This window comes from Peromyscus maniculatus, chromosome 3, assembly GCF_049852395.1.
Source record: "Peromyscus maniculatus bairdii isolate BWxNUB_F1_BW_parent chromosome 3, HU_Pman_BW_mat_3.1, whole genome shotgun sequence".
NCBI classification, from domain to species: Eukaryota; Metazoa; Chordata; class Mammalia; order Rodentia; family Cricetidae; genus Peromyscus; species Peromyscus maniculatus.
In genome coordinates this window covers 18,216,440-18,239,035 of record NC_134854.1, presented here as the reverse complement: position 1 = coordinate 18,239,035, position 22,596 = coordinate 18,216,440, and the positions used below count along the sequence as shown (strand labels likewise).

The following is a 22,596-nucleotide window of genomic DNA, read 5'->3' as shown; positions in this document are numbered from 1 at the left end:
TCTGTTTGAGGGACCGCTGGCAGTGGGATCAGTATTCCTGGTGCACGAGCTGGATTTTTGGAGCCCATTACCTATAGTGGGACACTTTGCATAGCCTTGATGCAGGGGGAGGGGCTTGTACCTGCCTCAACTGAATGTACCAGGCTTTGCTGACTCCCCATGGGAGGCCTTACCTTTTTAGAGGAGGGGATGGGGAGTGGGTTGCTGGGGAAAGCTGAGGAGGAGAGTGAGAAGGAATGAGAGAGGGATCTGTGGTTGGTATGCAAAATGAATAAAAAAATTCTTAGTAAAGAAAAAATTAAGTTAAAAAACTAACATTAAAATTATGCTTCCGAGTTTAGAGTAGTATTTTGCTGATATTGCCTGACATTTACTGCTTTAGATAAATGCCAGTTTAACTTTATAGACTGAGCATTTGTGTTTCAAACAAGGTAAGGAAATACCATACACACACATATTTATAGAGAGACAGACAGGAAGAGAGAGAGATATGATGGAATACCACTCCTTTTTCTGACAACACGGATTAACCTAGGACATACATTAAATGAAATAAACCAATGCAAAGACAAACACTCCCATGATCGCCCTTATATGTGGAATCTAAAAACTAGAAGCCGAGAGAAGAATGGCGGTTATCAGGGACAACACATGGAGGTTTAGGGAGACTGTTCAAAGGACACAAGATTTTAGTTAGATGAGAGCAATCAGTTCAAAAGGTCTATTCAATGATATAGACAAAAGATGTATTGTGTAAGGTGGCAATTGTTACCTAAAGGATGGTCTCTTATAGTTGGGGTATGCAATATATCACCACAGGCTACAGCTAACAATGATATTACTCTTGATCATTAAAAAATAAGTTTTAAGTATTGTCACTATAAGAAATGATAAGTGTGGTGACAGGCAATTCATTGAGGTCAATGTGAACATTTTACAATGCATACAAATGTAAAGTATAATATTATACAAAACATATAATTTTCACAATTAAAATATTAAGAATAATACTGTTTGTTTGTTTGTTTGTTTGTTTTTACAAGTTTTACAGTTGTGCAAGTGGACTGAGAGCCTCTGAATAGTAACCCATTTTCTCAGACTTTTCAAACTTCTGGTAGTTAGAACTGAAAAGCACCAGGCAATTAGACAGAAAAGACTCAAGTTTCCTCAAAATGTTAACATCTGTTGTTAATAAGACCCTTTAGCACCTAAAAATGATTCCATGTGTATCTTTATTCTGAGCCTCGAAACAATTCTTACTGCTAAAGCAAGGAAACTGGACTGAAGGGGTTAGTGGTCTGCTTGCGTGCCGACTGAGTCTTACTAGTCCAGAGCCCTTCGACCTCTGCTTCTGCTACATTTGCTGTATTATCTGTGTGCTGCTCTAGCACATGTTACTCACTGAGCCACTGCACAGAGACATGAGAAAACTACACTAGAATGTAATTCACTACATTGCTCCTCTCCGGGGGAAGTCAAACTATGAGAACAAGCAGTTGTAATCCCAGGTCTTAGTGATACAGAATGCTGCATTGTGCTAAATACAGCAGAAGCCCTGGACTTAGTAACACAATGGATTCATATTCTTGCGCAAGCTTTATCTCGTTGCATAATATCAACTAACCTGACTGCCACGCTGCGTGACACACACTGAGTAGCACTGCTGTAAGGAAATGGCCTTGTAATCACCAGTCATGGGCACAAAGTGTGTCCCTGAGCCTTTCCATGGTTGCATATCTTCACAACATATATGTGTCAGTATTTACATACATATCCCAGTCATCTGAAGGGAATGCAAGGCTCAGAGACACTACATTGCCATGACTACAAACCTGACCCTGTTAGACTTTCAAGTCCGTGTTATTAATCGCCCACAGCTCAACAAGGCACACTGCCATGGGCCATAAGTTACTTTCCATTCGCCTAACCCTCGGCCCAGCTCCTGCTTGCGTCTGGGCAGAAGTGGGAAGATGCCGCTCTCACAGGCAGCTGTGCTCTGCTCAGAAGTGATCCATTCTCACCACAGCTTGTGAGGCAAACTGACCCAGGAAAAACTGAGTTTTCACTGAGAACAAGTTGAACATTTATTTCAGAATATAAGTGGAAAAATCGCTCTTAAACTCTCAATTGGAGTGCAATTAATTTCCTAATGTTGGATAGGAACAAAATGACCAAAATATCAAACAGAAAACTACCATAAATACATTCAAAATTCCTTTGGCCAGCATTCACATTCCATTTGTCCCCAGACAGATTTGCTAGCAGCAGGGTTCTGAGGAGCAGCATTTGTTTTGTGGGCAGATTTCTATCAATGAAAATATTGTCTCCATTTTATTTGCCTCAGCAAAGGCAGCTCCTTTTTTTTTTTTTTTTTTTTTTTTTTTTTGTGGTGGGCTCATGAACGCCTGTAGAATGACCACAATCACATAATTCTAGCGAGCAAGTGCTTTAGGGAGCTTTGAGCAGATCTGCCCTGTCTGTCCCAGCCTCGAGTTCCTAATGCTGTCCCTCTTGATTGAGTCTTGAATCTTGGTCTGAGTGTCAAGTGATCTGAGCCACTTTTCTCTGACAGTTTGTATGTTCCAAGTGAGAAAGGACTCTTCCAGTAAGTCTACAATTCCCCAGGAGGTTAACTGAATCTTCACACACACACACACACACACACACACACACACACACACACACACACACGAGGTTCATCCATGAGCTTTCCTCAACTGTATATAAGATAACCTTATATTTATTGATTTTTTAAAAAATTTCCACAAATATCAATTTTATTAAAATCTTTCTTTTTCCTTTTTATTTTTTCTCTTTCCTTTTTATAACAACACTTTACATTTATGTACCAGCAAACAGCTTACAATACGTTGTCACACCCATTATCCCATCTGATTATCCACTAACTATGTAAATCACCCAGGCCGGTATTAATTCAGTTCTGTGTAGAGGAAGAAACAGTCACTCTGGTATCTTGAGGTACTCATGCTTTTCTAGATGCTGAGTTAGGAAACAGAGGCTGTCTTAAGCCTCCCTCTTTTGGGCATACCAATGCTGGAACTATACTTACAGGCCTGTGCTTCGATTCTCCCCTGCTATTTGTGGGGCCCAGATCCAAAGAGTACAGGCAGAAGCCCATATATTATGTTTCTAGACAGCTGAACATTATAAATCCAACTCTCAAACTAATGTTCTGACTCCCTAATTGAAAAATGTACTTATAAAAAAATAAAAAGGGCTGGGATGCAGCTCAGTTGTCAGGGTGCTTGCCCAGCATGCTTGGAGTTCTGGGTCCCATCCCCAACACCAGATGACCTGGAAGTGTCCGAACACACTTGTAACCCCAGCATAGGAAGGCGAGGAAGGCAGAACAGAAGTTCAAGGTCATCCTCCACTACATAGCAAGTTGAAGGCCAGCCTGGGATAGGTGAGAATCTGGCTTGGAAAAAATCAAACAAAGAACAACACATAGATAGTTTAAATATCCATGTACCCCTAGTCCCAAACTCACAGCCTTGAACTTCCTATAACCTGCTCCTTCCACAAGAGGAGAAGCTGTAAGTCTTGAAGTTCAATGGGTACAACAGTGCATTCTATATGATTCCCACTCCTGCTAAAGGCAGCCCACACCTTGGTTCCCTCTCAGACTCAGGAAGTACTTGATTGCAAAGAGGTTTGTGTAAGACCTAGCAGGCTTCAGCCATTTCACAGGAGCTCCTGGGCTTGTGTCTACCAAATAGAAAGATGGCACAAGATTCACATACTGTAAAAGTGCTGACTTCTTGGGAAATGGGGAGACCAAGAATACCTATAATAGAACCCACTAAAACTGCAAGTCCACTGCCCAGGTCTGTGGCCTATATGCTCTGGCGGATAGAATGGATGATAGGAACATGTTCTGACTTCAACCAGAAAATCTGCTCATACAGAACTCTGGGATAGATGTATCAATAAACCACTGAGCACTCTCAGAGATTTCCATACCCGGTGCAACTTCTTAGTTTCTTTTGATGCATTTTAATTTCCTAGTTTGTAATTTGCAAATAATCATGAAATTATCTACCAAGTTGTACCTTGTTTTTTCCATGTCAAACCTACTCCCTCTGCAAGTTGTTAGCTCACTGAGATCAACAGTCCTGTATTGCTTACCCACGGTCAACCCTCTTTCCCCAGGAGATGGTCAGAATCTGGATTCTCTTAGAACATAAGCAACAACACAGCTGCTTCCTCTAAGGATTAGCATTGCTGCATTTATTTGCACAGAGAAACTTTTTTATCAGACAACCTATGTTGCTTTTTTTTTTTTTTTTGTCAAATCAGTTTCTCTAATGAAAAAATCATGTTTGCAGAGCTGGAGGGATACTGGAATCTTAGGGGTGACTCCACCCTCTACAACACATCCCCATCTTACATTTCACTAGTAGTTGACACTAACTGACTTAAGAATGTGCTTGGAAATGAGGAAGGACAACAATAGTACATAAGCATACTATGTTTATGTTTTTATTCTAAAATTCTGGTCAACTGATTGTTACCAACTTACCTTGTCACCCTTGTAGCCAGGAATCCCCTAGTTTAAAAGAGAAATCAAAGGGTAAAGGAAGATATTATAAAACAGCATTAGAGGGAGCACCAGACATTTTTCACATAAAAGGTGCAACAAATCTCATCAGCAAGTCTTGGAAGTAAGTCCACATAAGCGCAAGCTACTGTCGCCCCGAGCTTGGAAATATGCAGTTACTAAGGAGAAGAATGAACCTATGTTTCCCTGTTACATTCTATTGTCAGTTCCAGATTTCTGTGTTTCAAATTCAGTTTTTTACCCTTTGGCCCAAAAACCAAAGGAGAGAATGTACACTGAAAGTCATTGCGAACGTGATGACCAATAACAGTGTTTTCAAACTGTTATATTGACTTTAAAATTATCAAACTATTGCAGCTGAATGTTTCTCAGGGTCAGTTAGAGAGACTGGCTTTGAAATGAGCTGAGACGATGCCCTTTAGAATATTTGTAAGTGTCTGTATCCATCATGGTCCTCCCTTCACATCCAGTCTAAAATATACAACATCGGGGAAATGAATGGTTCCTCTATCAGCCTTAATGAGTCAGTGACCTTTGAGTTATTGGTTTTTATCTCACGCTAAGTGAGATGCCAGCACCTCGGCTGTCTTCTGAGTCACTCGTGGGAATCCTGAGGAGGCTTTTCCACTATGTCATTCCCATAAGCCCTCTAAGAGACACAGTTCTGGGTATTAAATGGGCTGGGAAATTGCCAACTCCAAGAACAGCAAGTCCTTTCCATCATTATCCTACAACTATATTTTCAAGGATGAAAATAGAATTGTAAGATGTATTTAACACAAGCTGGAGAAACTGATGCTGTAAATGAGGTAATACCGCAATTACACATGAATCCTACAAAAATTTCATTTCATCTCATGGGTAACATTTCCAAATAGAATTTCAGAGAGGAAATAATACTTCTTTCTAAATTAATGGGTGTTTAGTAATAGAAGCTGAAAGTAGACTTGGCCAAAGAGAGTGACAGCATAATTTAACCCAGTGTAGAAATATTTGTTCACATAAATTGTTCAATTTCTAAGATGGTGCTTAAAATTAAAGACCATGTTATACTCAGTTAATTTGGTATTTCCTGCAAAAATCATCCACATTTATTATGTCAAGAATAGGTAAGCTTCTGTTCGCAGAATTCTTGGAATATCCTCTGCTCATTACAATACACAACCATTTAAAGTGTTTGTTACTACTTTATGTTGAAAGAGGGAAGAATGGATTTTGGACAGATCCAATAGAGCTCTGCAGACACAAAGGAGTTTTACTTTGTTCACGGTATAGTCTTGTTTTCTTTTGAATTCCTGGTCACTTTATCAATTGGTCACCTCTTCAGGGGTTTGTTCGTTTGTTTGCTTTTCCCATTCAAGGCCTATTAATCACTGGCTTTAAAATAACTCCAATTTAAAATATCCAAAATTGCATTACCAGTCTGCCAAGTTTGTTTCTGATTTTCTCATTTCTAGGCATAAAATTTTATGATTTCTAGTACCATTATATCTCAAGTTACAGGGTCAAATTTTTATAATCATCTTAGTTTTCTCTCCTCTTTGTCCCCACCCCAAGCTCCTTTTTCAGTTAATTTTCTTCACTTACAGCCCTTGAGTTCTTCCCCTCACCTCAAGTTCAGGAGCTTCCCATCACCTAGAGAAACCCAGCACTGAGAATCTACAAGACAACTAAGAAGTACTTCCTGAATAGGTAGCAAAAATTCTGAACAAACTCCTGTCCATGGGATCGAACTTTCTGTCAGATGTTTCCAGGAGGTTAATTAAAAACTCTGAGAGACCAGCATCTTAAAATCCGGTTCTGATTCTGTGCCTGACTGTTTACAGTGGCCAAGGGGATAGGCAAACAGGGGGGACACACCCCAAGCCCTGTTTGTCACTCTGGGGCTACCATTTGCTATCCTTACCGCCATGGCTTAGAAGACGTAAAATTAAAAGTGTGTTAACATACCATGATTACTTCCCAAGCAATCTCCAGAAACCAAACAGAACAATCAAGTTATTTTTGTTAAAAGAACTGAATTGATAAAGGTATAGTTTAGACAATATAATTCTTACACTTTTAACATTCTAGCTTATTTTTTATCATTACAAAAAAAAAAAATACCCACAAGCAGTAAGGCGAAGTGCCTTTGTCACTTGAGTCTTTCATAAATAGTTCAGCTGGGTATTGGGCAATGTCACAGGTCCTATCACCACTCTGTTGATGAGAGTATTTTCTCCCCATAGTTCCACTTCTGAGATCATAGCTGTCTGCCTGCCTGCCTGAGCCCCCGAGAGCATAGGTACATAGGAATCAATCTTGCAATTGCTCTGCAGGGTCAAGCCAGTCAGTCACAGAATCCCAGGGTCACTTTTCAGAAAAGCATTCCAGTTTTGCACATACCCCAGGACCTCTTTCTCCAATTTCTCCTTTCTGAGCATCCCCCTGCAATAAACAACAAACACAGTCAAAATTCTTCAGCAAGTGATGGATTGCTCAATAAAATGTGCTCTTCCTAGATAATGGGTAAGCCAATTAGAGAAGAATCTTAAGCTCTGACCGTTGACATTTTCACCATGCAATCTAAAAGGAAAATGGCAGTTCAGATAAGGTTTGGCCTTTTGGAGCAAAGCCAGATGGTCGGGGTGCATAACGCAGATAGATTTTCACAACTTCAGCCACATTCCAGTTTACAACATGGTGTTTTTTCTCAAACACAGCATTGTGTTTTTCTGGAACAGGACACTCTGGCTTTTCTCCAAGGGGCTTTGAATATTTTCTAAAATGTTCCTCAAGAGAGATGGCCTGATTTCAGCAAGACTTAAGAAAATCAAGTATGGGGCACAAAACTACAAACCAAACTAATGAAATGTGAATATTGACTTCAGTCTAGTTTTTAATATAATAAAAGAAGGTGTGGTGGCATCAGTTAGGCCCTGGTAGAGTAAGTCAACATGAGATGGTTTTGTAGTGTGGCCCAAGAATGCCACACATTAGGTCTCCTTGGCAAGCAGGCAAGTGCCAAGAATACCTTCATGTATACAATGTCATATGGATTATCTTCTTAATAATATTCTTAGAAATAGGATTAAATTAAAGTGTGAGTGTTTTAATGCCTCTTATGTATTTCCTGTTTTCTCCCCAAAATGTGTGTGCCAAGTTGTCCTTGCAGCAGAGAGCAAAGGCCTCGCACACCAGGACTAGTTACTATTATTCAAAGTTGAGGCTTCCATTATTATGAAGAAAAAAGAGAGAAAGAAATATGTCTTGAAACTCAAAACACCAAAAAAACAAGGCTGAATGAGCTAGAAAATTGTTTCTTTTTTTAAAAAAAAAATAAAAAATCATGTGGGATCCAAACTTTGCAAAAATATAAATAGTTATTATTAAAGAGGACCCTTTGCTTAGTCAATTTTTTTATTCACTTAATGAAAAATCTCCATTTCCTTCTTTATTAATTTTATTTCCTTTCTTTAAAATGCTTTACATCATTTGCCTCTTTAATTATTAGATGCCTGATAATTCCTTATCAGCTGTGTAAACTTTTCATATACTACAGAAATTGACTCAATTAGTTGAATGTGGTGGCTCATGCCTCTAATGCCAGCACACAGGAGTCTGAGCCTGGGTTATAGAGTGAGTTCCTGGTTAATCAAGAGTGATTTAATTTTTATAGTTTCTATTGCTGTGATAAAAAGAAAAAAACCTCTATGACCTAAAGCAATTTGGGAAGGGAAGGTTTATTTCAATTCACAACTCTCTGGTCACACTCCATCCCAGAAGGAAGTCAGGGCAGGAATTCAAGGCAGGAACATGGAGACAGGAACTGAAGCAGAAGCCACGGAGAAAAGCCGTTTACTGGCTTGCTCCTCGTAGTTTGCCCAGACTACTTTCTTATATAACTCAGGACCACCTGCCCAGGGGTGGCACCTGCTGTGGGACTGGCCCACCCACTTCAATCATAAATAAAGAAAATGCATTACAGACTTGCCTCTAGGCAATCTGATGGAGGCATTTTTTTTTTCAATAGAGGATTCACATCCCAAATAATTCTAGGTTGTGTCAAGTTGACAGAAACAAAAGAAGCCTACCAAGACACTCTCTAAATAAATATACACCATGTATCAGCTTCAAAGAAAACTGTTTATTCACTTACCGGGTTTCCTTTTGGTCCTCGCTCACCTTTGATACCAGGATTCCCATGGGTACCCTGAAAGTAAATGGAGAAAAGCTTATTTTTATTAAGTACTCTATCAGTTGTCTATGTTTTTTAATAATTTCTGACCAACTGTATCAAAAATTTTGCAGCTGTAACCAAGCAAGCTGATATTCAACTCTGTTACCCCCTTACTGTATTAGGAACACTGCAAATCTTCCATATGCTCAGAAGAGGATAATGTCTGTCTTCCCAACCGAATTCTTCTTCAGTCACTTCTCATCCATTTTTCCAAACAAAATTAAACTCATACAAAGGTTTTTAAGTCTGATTTAATAGACATGGGGTGGGTGGTTTCTGGCCTGGTCTACTGTAGACCTCTACTGAGCCAGCTTGCATGCCTGTGATCAAGAGTTTTATTTAGATCTAGGGGACCAGCTCCAGATACAGGAAGAGGGAACTCTTCCATCCTGTACCAAATACCACCAAAAAGCTTCCTTTCCTGAGACCTGGTTTTGAGGGCACTAAATAAACAAGAAATGAATGATTTACTCCTATGAAGCTGTGACAGTACTGTAAAGTACTATGAAGCTGTGATGAGAATTGTCAGTTAGTTCCCAAGAGTGAGTTTTCCTGTCCACTGTTCACAGTAATCTCTTAATGTAATAAGTTAAACAACAGCTTTAGAGGAAAAGAAGATTAAATCTTCACTTTAGTGAACTCAGCATCTATTGATTGGCATATTATCATATAATAGATCTAACTTTGTATTTTGTGAGAAATAAATTCCCACACTCCAATGCCTTGGTTGGTAGAGTTACTTGAAAAAACTTCGAAGTCTGGATCCAAGTTTCAGGATAAAATACATCACATTCACTCACACATATGTGTTTTTGCCACCACCTTCAAATACAAACTCCAGGTCACAAATGTGACCATTGTCCATTCACTTTGTAAAACCTATTCTCCAGGTTTCCAAACTCTTAGGACTCTAAGATTTAAAATCACATAGATAAGTGAACGAGCCGTGTGGATGCTTTCTGACACTATTGGTCAGAGATAAATAATTATGGTGAATGCCACCACTGTGTTTCAGTTGCTAAGTGACTGCTTTCATTGAACAGAATGTACCTAATTCCCCAAGCATCCTGACTGACTTCTTCCCCATGCGGCGACATGGCATTGCTGCTGCATCCCTGGCGAGATAGATCATCACCTGAACCACCAATATCTTCTATTAGCTCTTTCTATGTTTTTTTCTCATCACTGAGAAATTCTGGCTCCAAATCAAATAAGAAATGACACTGAAAAGCCCTTTCTGAAAATAGTCTCATCACTGTCTTCATCAACCCCAAGTACAACAAAGACATCTACTCACGGGAGGCCCTGGGTCGCCTGGATCTCCCTTCTCACATTCACAGATCTTGTGTTCACACTGAATCAGCAAGAAACACAACATTAATACACAGTGGAATACAGTGTGTGCTAGCATGCCAAATCTTAGTCATTATATAACTAACTGAAACTCTCTTGAAGAAAGTTTCTCTCTCTTTCTACTAAATTATTCAAGGCAAACTCGGGATGGGTAAGAGCCAGCTACTGAAGTATTACTAAGTTTTGCTTTTGTTAAATAAAACAAATGTTCACCCAAATATTTATTAATGCACTTCTAGAAAGAGATTGTTTCAAATAGAAAAATAAGCATTTTTTTTTTTTTTTTTTTTTTTTGGTTTTTCGAGACAGGGTTTCTCTGTGTAGCTTTGCGCCTTTTCCTGGAACTCACTTGATAGCCCAGGCTGGCCTCAAACTCACAGAGATCCGCCTGCCTCTGCCTCCTGAGTGCTGGGATTAAAGGCATGCACCACCACCGCCCGGCGAAAAATAAGCATTTTCTGTGGAATTTTGGAATTTCTAATCATTCTCTTCTATATAACACATCACAGCTCAGTCATATATAAATATTACTTTCTCCCTACTCAACAAAAGAAAAACATGATTTAAACCATATTTTATCAGTTCCAAGATGCACATTTGTTTTTATTTTAACATCTCTGAAAACAGAATGAGTTTTATGATAGCTGCCTAGCAGGCTCAACCATGACGATGTGTTGTTTTCTCTGCGTGTCTTCAAAAGTTACAGACCACATTTAACAGATGCTGCCATATCACCTGTGCTTTTCATGGTGCAGAGAATCCAGTTCAGGAGTCCTGGGTATGCTCATAACCACCTTTTTAAAAACCTGTGTCCTTTTGTACTATGCCCTTTCCAATAGACAGCTACTAGCTAGCTTGCTTTGCAATGTGCTCTGATTGGTTGCTGTTATCTGGCTCAGTTCTCTTCAAAATAGAGAAGTGAATAAGCTTCAAGTCCAACTAACACACAGCAGTAGCTGAGCACTAGATTGGTGCTGGCCAATAGCAGGGGTACCTTCCGAATCAGAGGACCCCCGCAACCAGTTAGTGTCTGACCCATGCTTAGAATAAAACAATCATGTCAAAAGACAAATTTTGTCACTTGGTAGCATCAATCTCTAAAACAATCTCTCAAATCCCACTAAATGTTTTCTACTTTTTCTAAATTTTTCTAACCTACAGTTGAAATACAGAGGCATAAAAATAAAATCATGTGGTTTCCTCAAAGTGAAGTAGCTGATTTTAAAAAGTATTACACATTTTCATTTAGTCACACCTGATGGGAATCACATTCGTTTGCTAATCCAGGTTTTCAGAGTAATTCATAGTAATAAAGCATGTGGTGCCTACCTTGCTTTCAAATAAGACATCCTAGAAGGGGGGGAAAAAGAATGAAACATTAACTCGATTAATAGTTCTGCTTCCATCTTCTTATTAGTCTTAATTATTCTCTATGGGATATGCAATTTCCAAGAAGAATAGCAATTTAGCCTTTTTAACCTTGTAAAAGCAATAAAACCAGCCAGCCAACCACCCAGGGAGCGCCTCAGCCATGTAATAATAGGAGCCATGAGGGGCACTAACATTCAAAATTACTCTTTATTTCCTAAGAATGCTATCCTACTGTACCCTATACTATAGCTTTTCTTTCTTTGATCAGTTCTATTATTTCTTTTGTTTCTTTGATCAGTTCTAATTATCTCTATAATTTAGCTCTAACCTTAATTGATTGTAATGAGAAACTTCTCACTTTTGCTCACAAAGACTTAAGCAAATACATAATTACATCTTTTCTTGTCCCCAGCTCTGTACATATGTGCATTTATTTTTCTTGGCACTAAAACACTGATTTGGGAATCATCTTTTTATGAAATTATTATTAGGTCTTATAAAATTGGATTAAAACTCAAAAACAGAACATCACAAAGGCTGGTGGCATTTTTCAAGATGATCTGAAACATGGGATGCCACAACTTCATTATTGTGATTACCTAGGAGAAAGGATTTTTCACTCAAACTTTTAAGAGACCTGAATATATATTTTATTTATAAAAGCCCAATGTAAGGAAAAGAGGTGTATCCTTTACATCTTAGCAGTATTAAAAATGATATTTTGTGAAACATTTGAATAGTTCATAACAATATACATTATTCATATAAAAGAAAACTACATTTATAACTTCCTATGTAGAAGGAATTAAATGATAAAAAACAATATATGTGCCATGACAAAAAGTATTATTATAAATATGATTCTATGTAGAAATAACTATGCGTGTTTCTCAGCATAACAATCCCGACTGTCCTGGAACTCACTTTGTAGACCAGGCTGGCCTCGAACTCGCAGGGATCCGTCTGCCTCTGTTTCCCAAGTGCTGGGATTAAGGATGTGCACCACCACCGCCTGACTCATCTTTATCATTTTTGCGGCCTTTTTTTTTTTTATTTGAAAGGGTCTTACTATGTAGCCCAAGCTGGCTAGAACTCCTTGTGAGGTCCAGAGTGATCTCAGAGTCATGACAATCCTTCCTTAACACCCTAAGAACTGGGATTACAGTCATGAGCCACCACACTTGGCTCCTTACCTTACTGATTTTTAAATTCATGCTTTTAGCATAGTTGTGCCTTTTTCAGCTCTCCCTTTGAAAACTCAATTTTGCTTCACTGTATTTCTCCTTAGCACCCTAACAACATAACTATTTTTGTAGTTGATTTGTTTTCACATTTTCTGGAATTTATATTTTTATAGAAACAGAAATGAACCCGACACTCATAATAGATAAGATTGTTTCAAACAAAGAACAAAGCTTCATCCCTAAGGGCACTTACAATCAGAAACCTCTGACTGAGGACAACACACAGAAAGCAGCGTAGGAAGTCTTAAACAGGAGAGTGGGGGAGGAACAGTTTCTTGGAATAGGTCGGGCTTCTGGATGATTCTGAAGGAAGGAATGCAATGGACCAACTAACACCCCAATGGTATGCTGCTCTATATGTCAAAGTTTGTGGGGGAAAGAGTCATAGAGACTAGTGTGGGCAATAAGACAAGGGCAACAGTGAGGACAGATAGTCAAAGAGTCCAGTGGACAGAGCCGGCTGCACTGGGAAGTGTGTTTCCATCCTTGGTGAAGAGGTTGGCTTTGAGAATGACCGGGGAAGTACACACGGTCACAGCCAGGGTGAAGGGCATCTTTAAAGGCATCTACAGATTTCAGTTTGAGTTATGGCTTGTAAGTTCTGTTGAAACTCGAGCTTCAATGACAAGAATAAATAGAGAAATGTCCTCACCAAAATAAAAGAAGTACATTCCGTCAATGAGTTCAGATTTGAATAATGGGATAGTGGTCAAAATAGAAGGCGGGAAGGGAAGGGCCAATTGAGTACAAGGCCAATGCTATAAAGGGTGATGGAGGAAATGTGAAGAATTGACAAAGTTATTAATATCATAAAAAATGGGATGGGAGCAAAGGCCAGCAAATTCTGCAACAACAAAAGCCTTTGAAATTTAACTTAGGAGCAAAATTGCTACTATAAACTCTGAAACAGACAGAAATGAACCTCTAGTTAAATTAGTCGCTCTGCGGTAAAAGAGAGAGAGACAGAGACAGAGACAGAGACAGATCACAAAGAAGACAGATCACAAAGAAATTTGAGTAGGCATTTTTATGTTTTGGTAATTTCTGCATTCTAATAGTGTTGGTGATTGTATGAATATGTGTACTTGTCAAAATTGATGGAATTGTGCATTTAAGAAATGCATTTTTTGTTCTTAAATTATGACTAAATTGTTTTGTTTTGTTTTGTTTTTTTTTTTGGTTTTAAAAACCTAACCACATAAGAATTTCAAAATAAAAAGTGAAAATGTCAACTAATGGTATAATAATCATATATTAAATGAGGAATTCACCAATGATGTGGTGAAAAATCAGGTCCTGCTTTATAGATAGGGGCGATGTAAACACAATGTTGGTGTGTCCTTCTTTCCAAAGCCGAATAACAATTCTGGACCTAGGAAGCATTCGGGAAGCAGTATCCCTTTGTCAGGAGAGGTTTATTCACAGAACTAACATCTGAACAAACAAGCTGAAGTCACAGGATGCTGAGGAAGCAGAGTCTCGATGGTCATTTTCTGTTTTCCCCAGAAACAAACAGTCCTAGCTCCAGTCCGCTGCCAAGAGTTCTTGTCCGTGGTTGGGCAGGAATCTCAGCAAGGGTGTGTTTAGAGGGGGTAGCAACATCCCGAGTCCGAACATCTGGCCAAACAAGGAGCTGCCTGCTCCGTGCCTTCTGGAGTCAGGCCTTCTCACACCACAGATGAAGAGAGGGAAGGAACAACGGGCCACTAAATGTCCACCTTCCCAGGATTCTACTCTATATGAAACATCTTGCATTCAGCTGAGTGGTGAGGACTCCTCGAACCACCGGCACAGGCAGGCCTAGGTATTGTTCTCGTTCCATGACAAGCTTCCCTCTTCTGTGGAGTATCTGCTCCCAGCCAGACTCATCTGGGAACCATGGGCCATAGTCTCTGACTCCAGTCTAGATGGGCTCAATCCACGGAGACAAAAGGCAAGAAACAATAGTGACTGTGGGAGAGTCATGTTGCTAGTTTGGAAGACAGTTCTGATTGAGCAAATTTTCAAAATTCATTGTGATTTCCTTTTTAAATATGAGTTTTCAGGGCTAAACATACATACTCTACAGTCTTGGTATACCTTAAATTTCCATTCAGCTCTTTTGCAATAAAATAGGGTGATTGCAGTGGATATCGCTCTGTATGCTGTGAATATGTTGCTCTGATGGGTTGATAAATAAAACACTGATTGGCCAGTAGCCAGTAGCCAGGCAGGAAGTATAGGTGGGATAAGCAGACAAGGACAATTTGGAGAAGAGGAAAGCTGAGTCAGGAGAAACCAGTGAGCTTCCCAAGGAGCAACATGTAATGGGACGCAGGTAAAGCCACAGAACATGTGGTGATACATAGATTAATAGCTATGGGCTAATTTAAGGTATAGAGCTAGCTAGTAAAAGCTTGAGCCATTGCCATGTAATTATAATTAATATAAGCCTCTGTGTGTTTACTTGGGGGACACAGGTGAGAGAGAGTTGTCCTGACTGCTGGCAGGCCAGGACACAGGAAATCTTCCAATTACAGGTGATAATAATCATCTTACATTGTGATTAATGTAAGACTGTGATAGAATAAAGAAAAATAAACCATAGAGGGGATAGTGAGGTTGTTTAATAGTTAAAGCACTCATTCTTGCAGAGGACCCAGGTTTGGTTCCTGGTTCACAACCACCTGTAACTCCAGTTTCAGAGGATCCATTGCTCTCTTCTGACCTTCAAGGACATGTGCTACATATACATACATGCAGGAAAAACACGTATACATGTAGAATAAATTTCACAGAGATTATATAAAACAGGAGTGCTTGGTGGAGCGCCAGATACATGGAAAGCTGGACAGCACCCCACACATGACATTAATTTCTAGGAAAAACGTGTTTCATGTGTTGGCTTTCGATTGATATTAAAAGTTAAATCTTAGCCTGGCAGTGGTGGCGCACACCTTTAATCCCAGCACTCGGGAGGCAGAGGCAGGTGGATCTCTGTGAATTCAAGGCCAGCCTTGAGTTCCAGGAAAGGCGCAAAGCTACACAGCGAAACCCTGTCTCAAAAAAAAAAAAAAAGTTAAATCTTGAGAAAGGGTGAGGAGAGGACAAATGGATCAAAAAAATCTTTGGAATAAGTTTGAATTTTCTTCGCAACATTTAGAAAATATTCATGAGAAATGATCAGTGCCTAAAGGACACCTCTGCCTTGCTGCCATCTCAAGAAAAGTTAAGCTTTTGAAATTCAATACATAATCACACCCTTCTACCCTTTCCTTTTCCATTCTTCAATACTTCCTATATACTCTCCACCTCGTCTCAGCTTTACTCTCTCACAGACTTCTTTACGTGTTGTTGTTGTTGTTGTGTATGTGTGTGTGCTCTTACTACAGAAATGCAATCTGCTTAGGAAAAACTTTTAATTAGTATTTTTTAGAAAATCAGTATTAAACACTTAACAAATCAACTAACTTCTATCTGAGAGTTTTCTCCTTGATAAATGTAAAAAGAGATTTCATTTTGATTGTTTTGCCTAGTTTCCCAAAACAGCAAGGGAAAGCTCTTACACATAGATGGGTAGTCAATACAGAAAGGCACTTCCATAGCTAAGGACACAAAGAGAAGGATTCCCTGGTCTCATGGGAAAATCATTGATTGACTACAGGTGATTTGAAAGTGGATTGTGTGATGGTTAATGTTGACTGTCAACTTGACAGGATCTAGAATTGCCTAGGAGACAAACCTCTGGGCTTGTCTATGAAGGAGTTTCTAGACTGGGTTGACTAAAGCAGGAAGACTTACCCTAACAGTGGACAGCAGCATTCCATGGACTGGAGTCCTGGCCTGAATATAAGAGACCCTGAGCTAACGGATGCATTCATCTCTTTATGTTTTGTGATTATGGATACTATATGACCAGGTGCCTTATGCTTCTGCCAACAGGCTTTCACACCATGACAGGATACCCCCTCAATTTGTGAGCCAAAATAATTTCTTCCTTCCCTACATTGCTTTTTCAGGCAATAGGAAAAGTAATATAGACAGGCTTGTAACAAATAAGAAATAAAAAGAAAAAAATTTAAATATGTTTAAGTAGTAAACATGGAAATAGATAAGGCAGTCAAAGGTGATTCTGCAAGTGGGAAAAGAGAAAGTACAAAGTTAAAACAAATAAGGCAGACCACAAATTGATATCAAAATGAGTATAAGTCAACAATGTACATGATCTTAGATGAATGAACAGGAGAGTATGGTATATGCTTTAAAAGTAATCTTTCTAAAACCTCAGCCTGTGACAAACTTGACACATTCCCAGTAAATTGTCAAGGGAGTGGAAAGAGGCTCCAGAAAGTTTCAGGTTCTGTGCCCAATGAGAATCCTACTTCGTCAACATTTCTTATCTACTCTTAATAGCTTAAGTCTAACATATCAAAATACATGAAACATCTATGCTGAACCCTCTAGGTACCTACCAGGCGTTCCTGGATTTTGTCTACAAGGGTTGGCTCACTCAGTAGGAGAACAGGTTCACTGGATGAATCCCCAGATATCAGCCGAAGTTTGGCTTCATTGACCACAGTGGAAAGTCCCACCGTGATAAAAGATACTCCTGAAATTCTAGCATCTTCAGAAATACTTTGGACATCTGGACTCTTGGGGTGATCGATGCCATCAGTCATCAGCAAAGCCACTTTCACACCATCTTTACGCCCTTCTCTCTTAAGTAGCCTTGTGGCATTGGAGATGGCATAATAAGAGAAAGTACCTTGCCCAATTAAATTCAGTGACTTGACTCGCTGCTTAAATGTCCGTAGATCCTTCCAAGAAGAAAAGGATGGGTCAATCTGGACAGAGCTGCTAAACTGAAGGGCTGCCAGCTTGATGTCATATTTCAGTGAACGCCCAGGAGTCAACTGGAAAATCTTCTCACTCAAGCTGTCCACAAAATCTTTCTGATTATCAAAGAGGACAATTTTAGAGCTTTCAGAGCTATCCAAGATAAAGACAACATCTATGAAGCAAATGGAGTCTGAAAGAGAACACAAAGGGTGTGTAACATAATTGTCCCTCCTCAACATGCAATATCACATAATTAGAACCCCCAAGGTGATGTGCTGTTTGTTTTGTTTCTAAAAGAGTAGTAACTATGAGAGACACTTTGAAGGATGACAGATTGCCTTCAAGGTCATATTAGGACCTTGAAATCAAATTAGAAAATGTCTACACTCATCATAGGAATAACAACAGACAAACAAAGTTAATTTGAAAATAGAGTTGAATGTGAATCTTAGATCAGTTTCTTTTTTTTTTTTTTTTGGTTTTTCAAGACAGGGTTTCTCTGTGTAGCTTTACGCCTTTCCTGGGACTCACTTGGTAGTCCAGGCTGGCCTCGAACTCATAGAGATCCGCCTGCCTCTGCCTCCCGAGTGCTGGAATTAAAGGCATGCGCCACCACTGCCTGGCAGATCAGTTTCTTAATAGCTAATTTGCTTATGGCCTTGAATGTGCCATTTAAGCTCTCTGTACCTGTTTACCTATAATGTGAAAGTGACTGTCTCTGTCTTTCCTATTTTACAAGTGGAGTTCAAATAAAATAATATATGCACAGTGCTCTAAAATCTCTGAGGTGATCTAAATATATAGGGCTTATGACTACCATGATATAATTTTATGAAGTAGAATATCACATATATACGTCCATATGAGTTTCTACTTATATCAAACACTGTTTTAAAATTTTATATTAGTGCTTTCACAGGCTCAAACTAAAACTTTTTTAAACACTCTATTTTTTACCCCGGAAGTCATTTTTCCTGGCCAGTGTGTTTGGCTTTGGTCCTTTCTTTCTTTGTGCATGCACTGCTTGAGTCATAAACGCTGGTAAAAGCAGGAGACAGAAGGCAGCATCTCTTTTTCTCATGATGGGAGATGGTGAAAATTCATATGCCTGGTAACACCTTGAAATGGAAAATCCAGTTATAAATACTTCCACAAAAGGTAACTTTACCATTTTTTTCTTTTATTGAAAATAGATTTTTTTCTCATATCCTGATTATGGTTTCTCCTCTCTCTACCCTTTCCAGTCCCTCTGCATCTCCCCTCCCATTCAGATTGATCCCCTTCCCATCTCTCATTAGAAAACAAGCAGACTTCTGAAGGACTATGATATGATATGATGTGATAGGATATGATAAAACAAAAACTAACACATTGGAATTTGACAAATCAACAAAGAAACAGACAGAAAAGAGTCCAAGAGAAAGCACAGGAAACAGAGACCTACTCATTCACACACTCAGGAATTCCATAAAAACAATAAACTGAAAGCCATAATAGAAAGGGGGAGAATAAATAAATAAACAAATTCGAGCTTGTAGAGTTAAAAATTGGCATATGGGTCAACAACATGGTTCAGTGGGTTAAGGCACTTGCCACCAAGAAAGATGACCTGAGTTTGTCTCCAGGACCCATGTAGTGTAAGGAGAGAACTAACCTCAACATGGTGTCCTCTGCTGACACACACACACACACACACACACACACACACACACACACACACACCCCTTCACATTTCAAATAAAATAATCACACTGAGACTTTTAAAGTTTCTAACCTAAGCAAGTCATGGTACCATGACCAAACATGTCTTAGTAAATATTCACTTATATTCAATAGCTATGTTTAAGCAGCACTAATTTCTCATTATGGAGAGCAGGAAGTAAGGAGGGCCATTTGTCAATGTCTCGGTCCCACACTATTTGGGGACTATGGTTCCATCCCAGTACCTGCTTTACCATTTGCAGAGTTCTCAGAGTGAATTCAGAATGCTTGTTCCATTCATTTTCATTATAACCGATTCTTAGCAAGTGCGCGTCTTCCTTGGACCATACAGAACCACTACCTTTTCAGTGTCGCTATTATTCATACAACATCAATGAGTTCAAAACTCAAGTCAGAACTGAATTATTCCTCAGCTTCCCATAACTCCTTTCTCTTTGCTACTCTTGCTTGGGAAAGTTTGTCTTCATCAGGTTCAAAGTAGAACTGCATATCTAATGAATCGAAAGAATGTGAGAACAAAAGGCAATAGATTTGCTTAAAAGCAGCTTCCAAACAGTAAATGGGAAAAGACTTGAAGTAAAGAGTCTGACTCTTCAAACAACCCAGTGAAACTATTTTTCTAGGTAGATAAACAATGAAAATTCTAAATCTATATCAAAATTCTCAGTCATCTGTGTCAGTCTAATATGCCCAGCTGTACACAATGTGATGTTTAAATCCCCAGAATTCCCTGACAAAAGAAGACTGATATGTATGTTGCTAGCTCAGGATGCCCAAAACTATGGGAACAAAAAGTTTATTTAGAACAAACAATCTGCATGGTTTTGAGTGCTTGCCTCATCTGGCTCTATTAACTCCAGGAGGCCTGGAAAAGGAACCACAGCTTCCTCCTTTGGCACCTTGCCTCCAGAGAATGTGAACTGGAAATTCATGACCATGATTTTCCAGATGCTCAGTAGAGGGTGGAAATACATGCAAAGGCGGTGATGAGTCGGAGACTGACTTCTTTCATACATGCCAGATGGATAAACCAACCCACAAAGAAGCAAGACTGTTAGGTTGGCAACAAAGCAATGGCTGGCTTCATGGCACTAGTCTCTTCTTCAAATAGCACGCAGCAGGACGTTTACTAAGAGAACACTGCTTCTGTATGAACCAGCACCTGGGCTGGCCCATGTACCAAGTATACTTGGCTACATGTCAACCAAGCTTCAGACCAGGTATACTAAGATAAGAAGACAGTTGGGTATTCAAAACAAAAACAAACAATAAAACCCACTCGAACTGTGCAAAGGAAATAGAACATGCAAATGGCATCTCTGTTTTAACCAAGGAGAAGACCACGGAAGAACTATAACTTTAATCCAGAAAGTTAGTGTGAAGATGGCGTCACATAGACACACAAGGCTGCTACTGCATTTTCAGAGGGGAAAGAAATCATGAGTGCTACACAGGTGTTTTCTCTTTGCTTGAGTCCATACCATGAGGAACATCTCAGAAGTTCTGGGAGGGAGACACTGAGAGGATTGAGAGCACTTTGGAACCATTGGCTTCCAATAATGACTTATCCTCCCTTAAAACGAAGCACTCGAACATGTAGTTTTCTTGGCTTAGCGTTCTGAATTTATAGCTAAGCCCTCACGTGTGTGACAGTCACTGACACAACTCAGTCCCTGCAGCCATCATAACACCTTTTGTTATGACTTCTTCTGAGGGCTCTTTGCTAGCCACCTGAAGCAAAGCTTTTTGCTGTCCTGGGCACTCTTCTGCCTTTCTAGTTTTCTTTCTCTAGCTTTTCCAGTCTATCACCTTCCTGAACTCTTTGACTTTATTGGCTTGACATTTTGAGGGCCCACCCGCTTCTAATCACCTTCAGTGTGTTCTATTGCTCTCGTGTCTAATAGTTCTTATCTTTTAGAAAGATGTACAAAAGCATGGAAAGGATGGAAAATGAGTTAGTTAAATGAAAGCAATATAAACCTCTGTTAATATAGGCTAAATGTTATAAATGCAGATCTTTTAGCAAATACTGCATTTTGAAATTTTGCCTAAAATTTATTTCAGGTGAATATTAGGGTCAATGTATTCAAGAGACTTTATATTTCATAATTCTTCAGAAGCAAAATAATTTTTTCTGTAGATTTTATGAATTTTGCTCAGTTTTTGCATTTTACTGGTTTCTACATGAAGATAAGATGATTGGATATTCTTTATTCAAATTTCTAAACTAGTCAAATGTTAAAAATATTCTATAATTAATCCTGAATTATAGGAATTCATTTCAAATCTTTAAAAAGTTTCCCAAAGATATTAACATTATTGTAGTACAGTTTAGTAGCCTGTAAATTTAGAATAAAATTTGTAAAACAAAAAATTAAATACCTTAATAACTTGTCTTAGTTTAGTTTAGCAATTATTCATGTTTATCTAACAGTTGGTTTCAAGTAACAGCAGAGGGCAAGTTTTCAATAAGCTCCCTTTACATGACCAGAACATCGGCCATTTATCCTTGCAGGGTTCCTGGATGGTCCTGAGTTAAAGAATGAAAAGCAAGCAGCTGTGTCTTACCTTAGGCAGTCTGTCAAGCAGGAAAGAGAGACCAGTGCAGTAGATGCCCAGAGCAAGGACGTTATTAGGGATGCAGTTAGCTACTTGATACTGTTCTGTTCTCTGGAAAATGATTGTCTTTGCTTTTGAATTTTCTGCAATCTCTTATTCTTGTTTACTAGAGTGGTTAGGCATTTGGCCAAGTTGCAAGATCTGGGTGGGATCAGTAAGCAACTTAAAGGAACAGTGTCCCTTCAGAATAAGCCTGTGTTTTCCAGACTACTGTTCTGAAAAAGAAAAAAACCTGAGAAAATTTTCTACCCTTCAGACATTGATTGGCAGCCTGCCTTTGTTTCTCACACTATATCCTCCTTTTGATTTCTGTTTTTCTCTTTGCCTGGGCTTTGCTCTCTGAGACACTGGTTAGAATAGCACTGTGAGGCATATACACGATATCAGACTCAGATTCAAAATTGTTTTTTGAAGAAAATGAGATTAATAATTCTCAAAGTTGAATGATGAGCATGTAGCAGCTCATTATTCCAGTCTTTCTACTTCTGATTCTTGGAAATTCTTTGTAATAGAAAGTTTAAGTAATATATAGTCTTAGTTGAGTTCTAGGTCTGCCCCTAACTTCTATGAGGGCCTTGCTCTCCCATCTAGAAAGCAAGGCAGAGAGTCATCTGTCAAGATGTTTTTCTAACTATAACTGTAACTTGGGGGAAACCTGAATAAGTCCT

General features: G+C 39.0%; 1 protein-coding gene across 1 annotated transcript in view; it reads right to left on the bottom strand.

Moving 5' to 3' along the window:
• Col28a1 (collagen type XXVIII alpha 1 chain) overlaps nt 1-22,012 on the bottom strand; it is a 164,635-nt gene extending 142,623 nt beyond the window's left edge. The window contains exons 1-8 of the mRNA XM_006986901.4: nt 21,878-22,012; nt 18,545-18,705; nt 17,221-17,777; nt 11,484-11,504; nt 10,099-10,155; nt 8,721-8,774; nt 6,968-7,009; nt 4,544-4,570 (exon numbers count right to left, since the gene is read on the bottom strand). Coding sequence (XP_006986963.1) covers nt 4,544-4,570; nt 6,968-7,009; nt 8,721-8,774; nt 10,099-10,155; nt 11,484-11,504; nt 17,221-17,777; nt 18,545-18,668 — 882 coding nt within the window. The 5' untranslated portion in view covers nt 18,669-18,705; nt 21,878-22,012. The remainder of the gene's footprint in view (nt 1-4,543; nt 4,571-6,967; nt 7,010-8,720; nt 8,775-10,098; nt 10,156-11,483; nt 11,505-17,220; nt 17,778-18,544; nt 18,706-21,877) is intronic.
• Nucleotides 22,013-22,596: the final 584 nt, after the last annotated feature.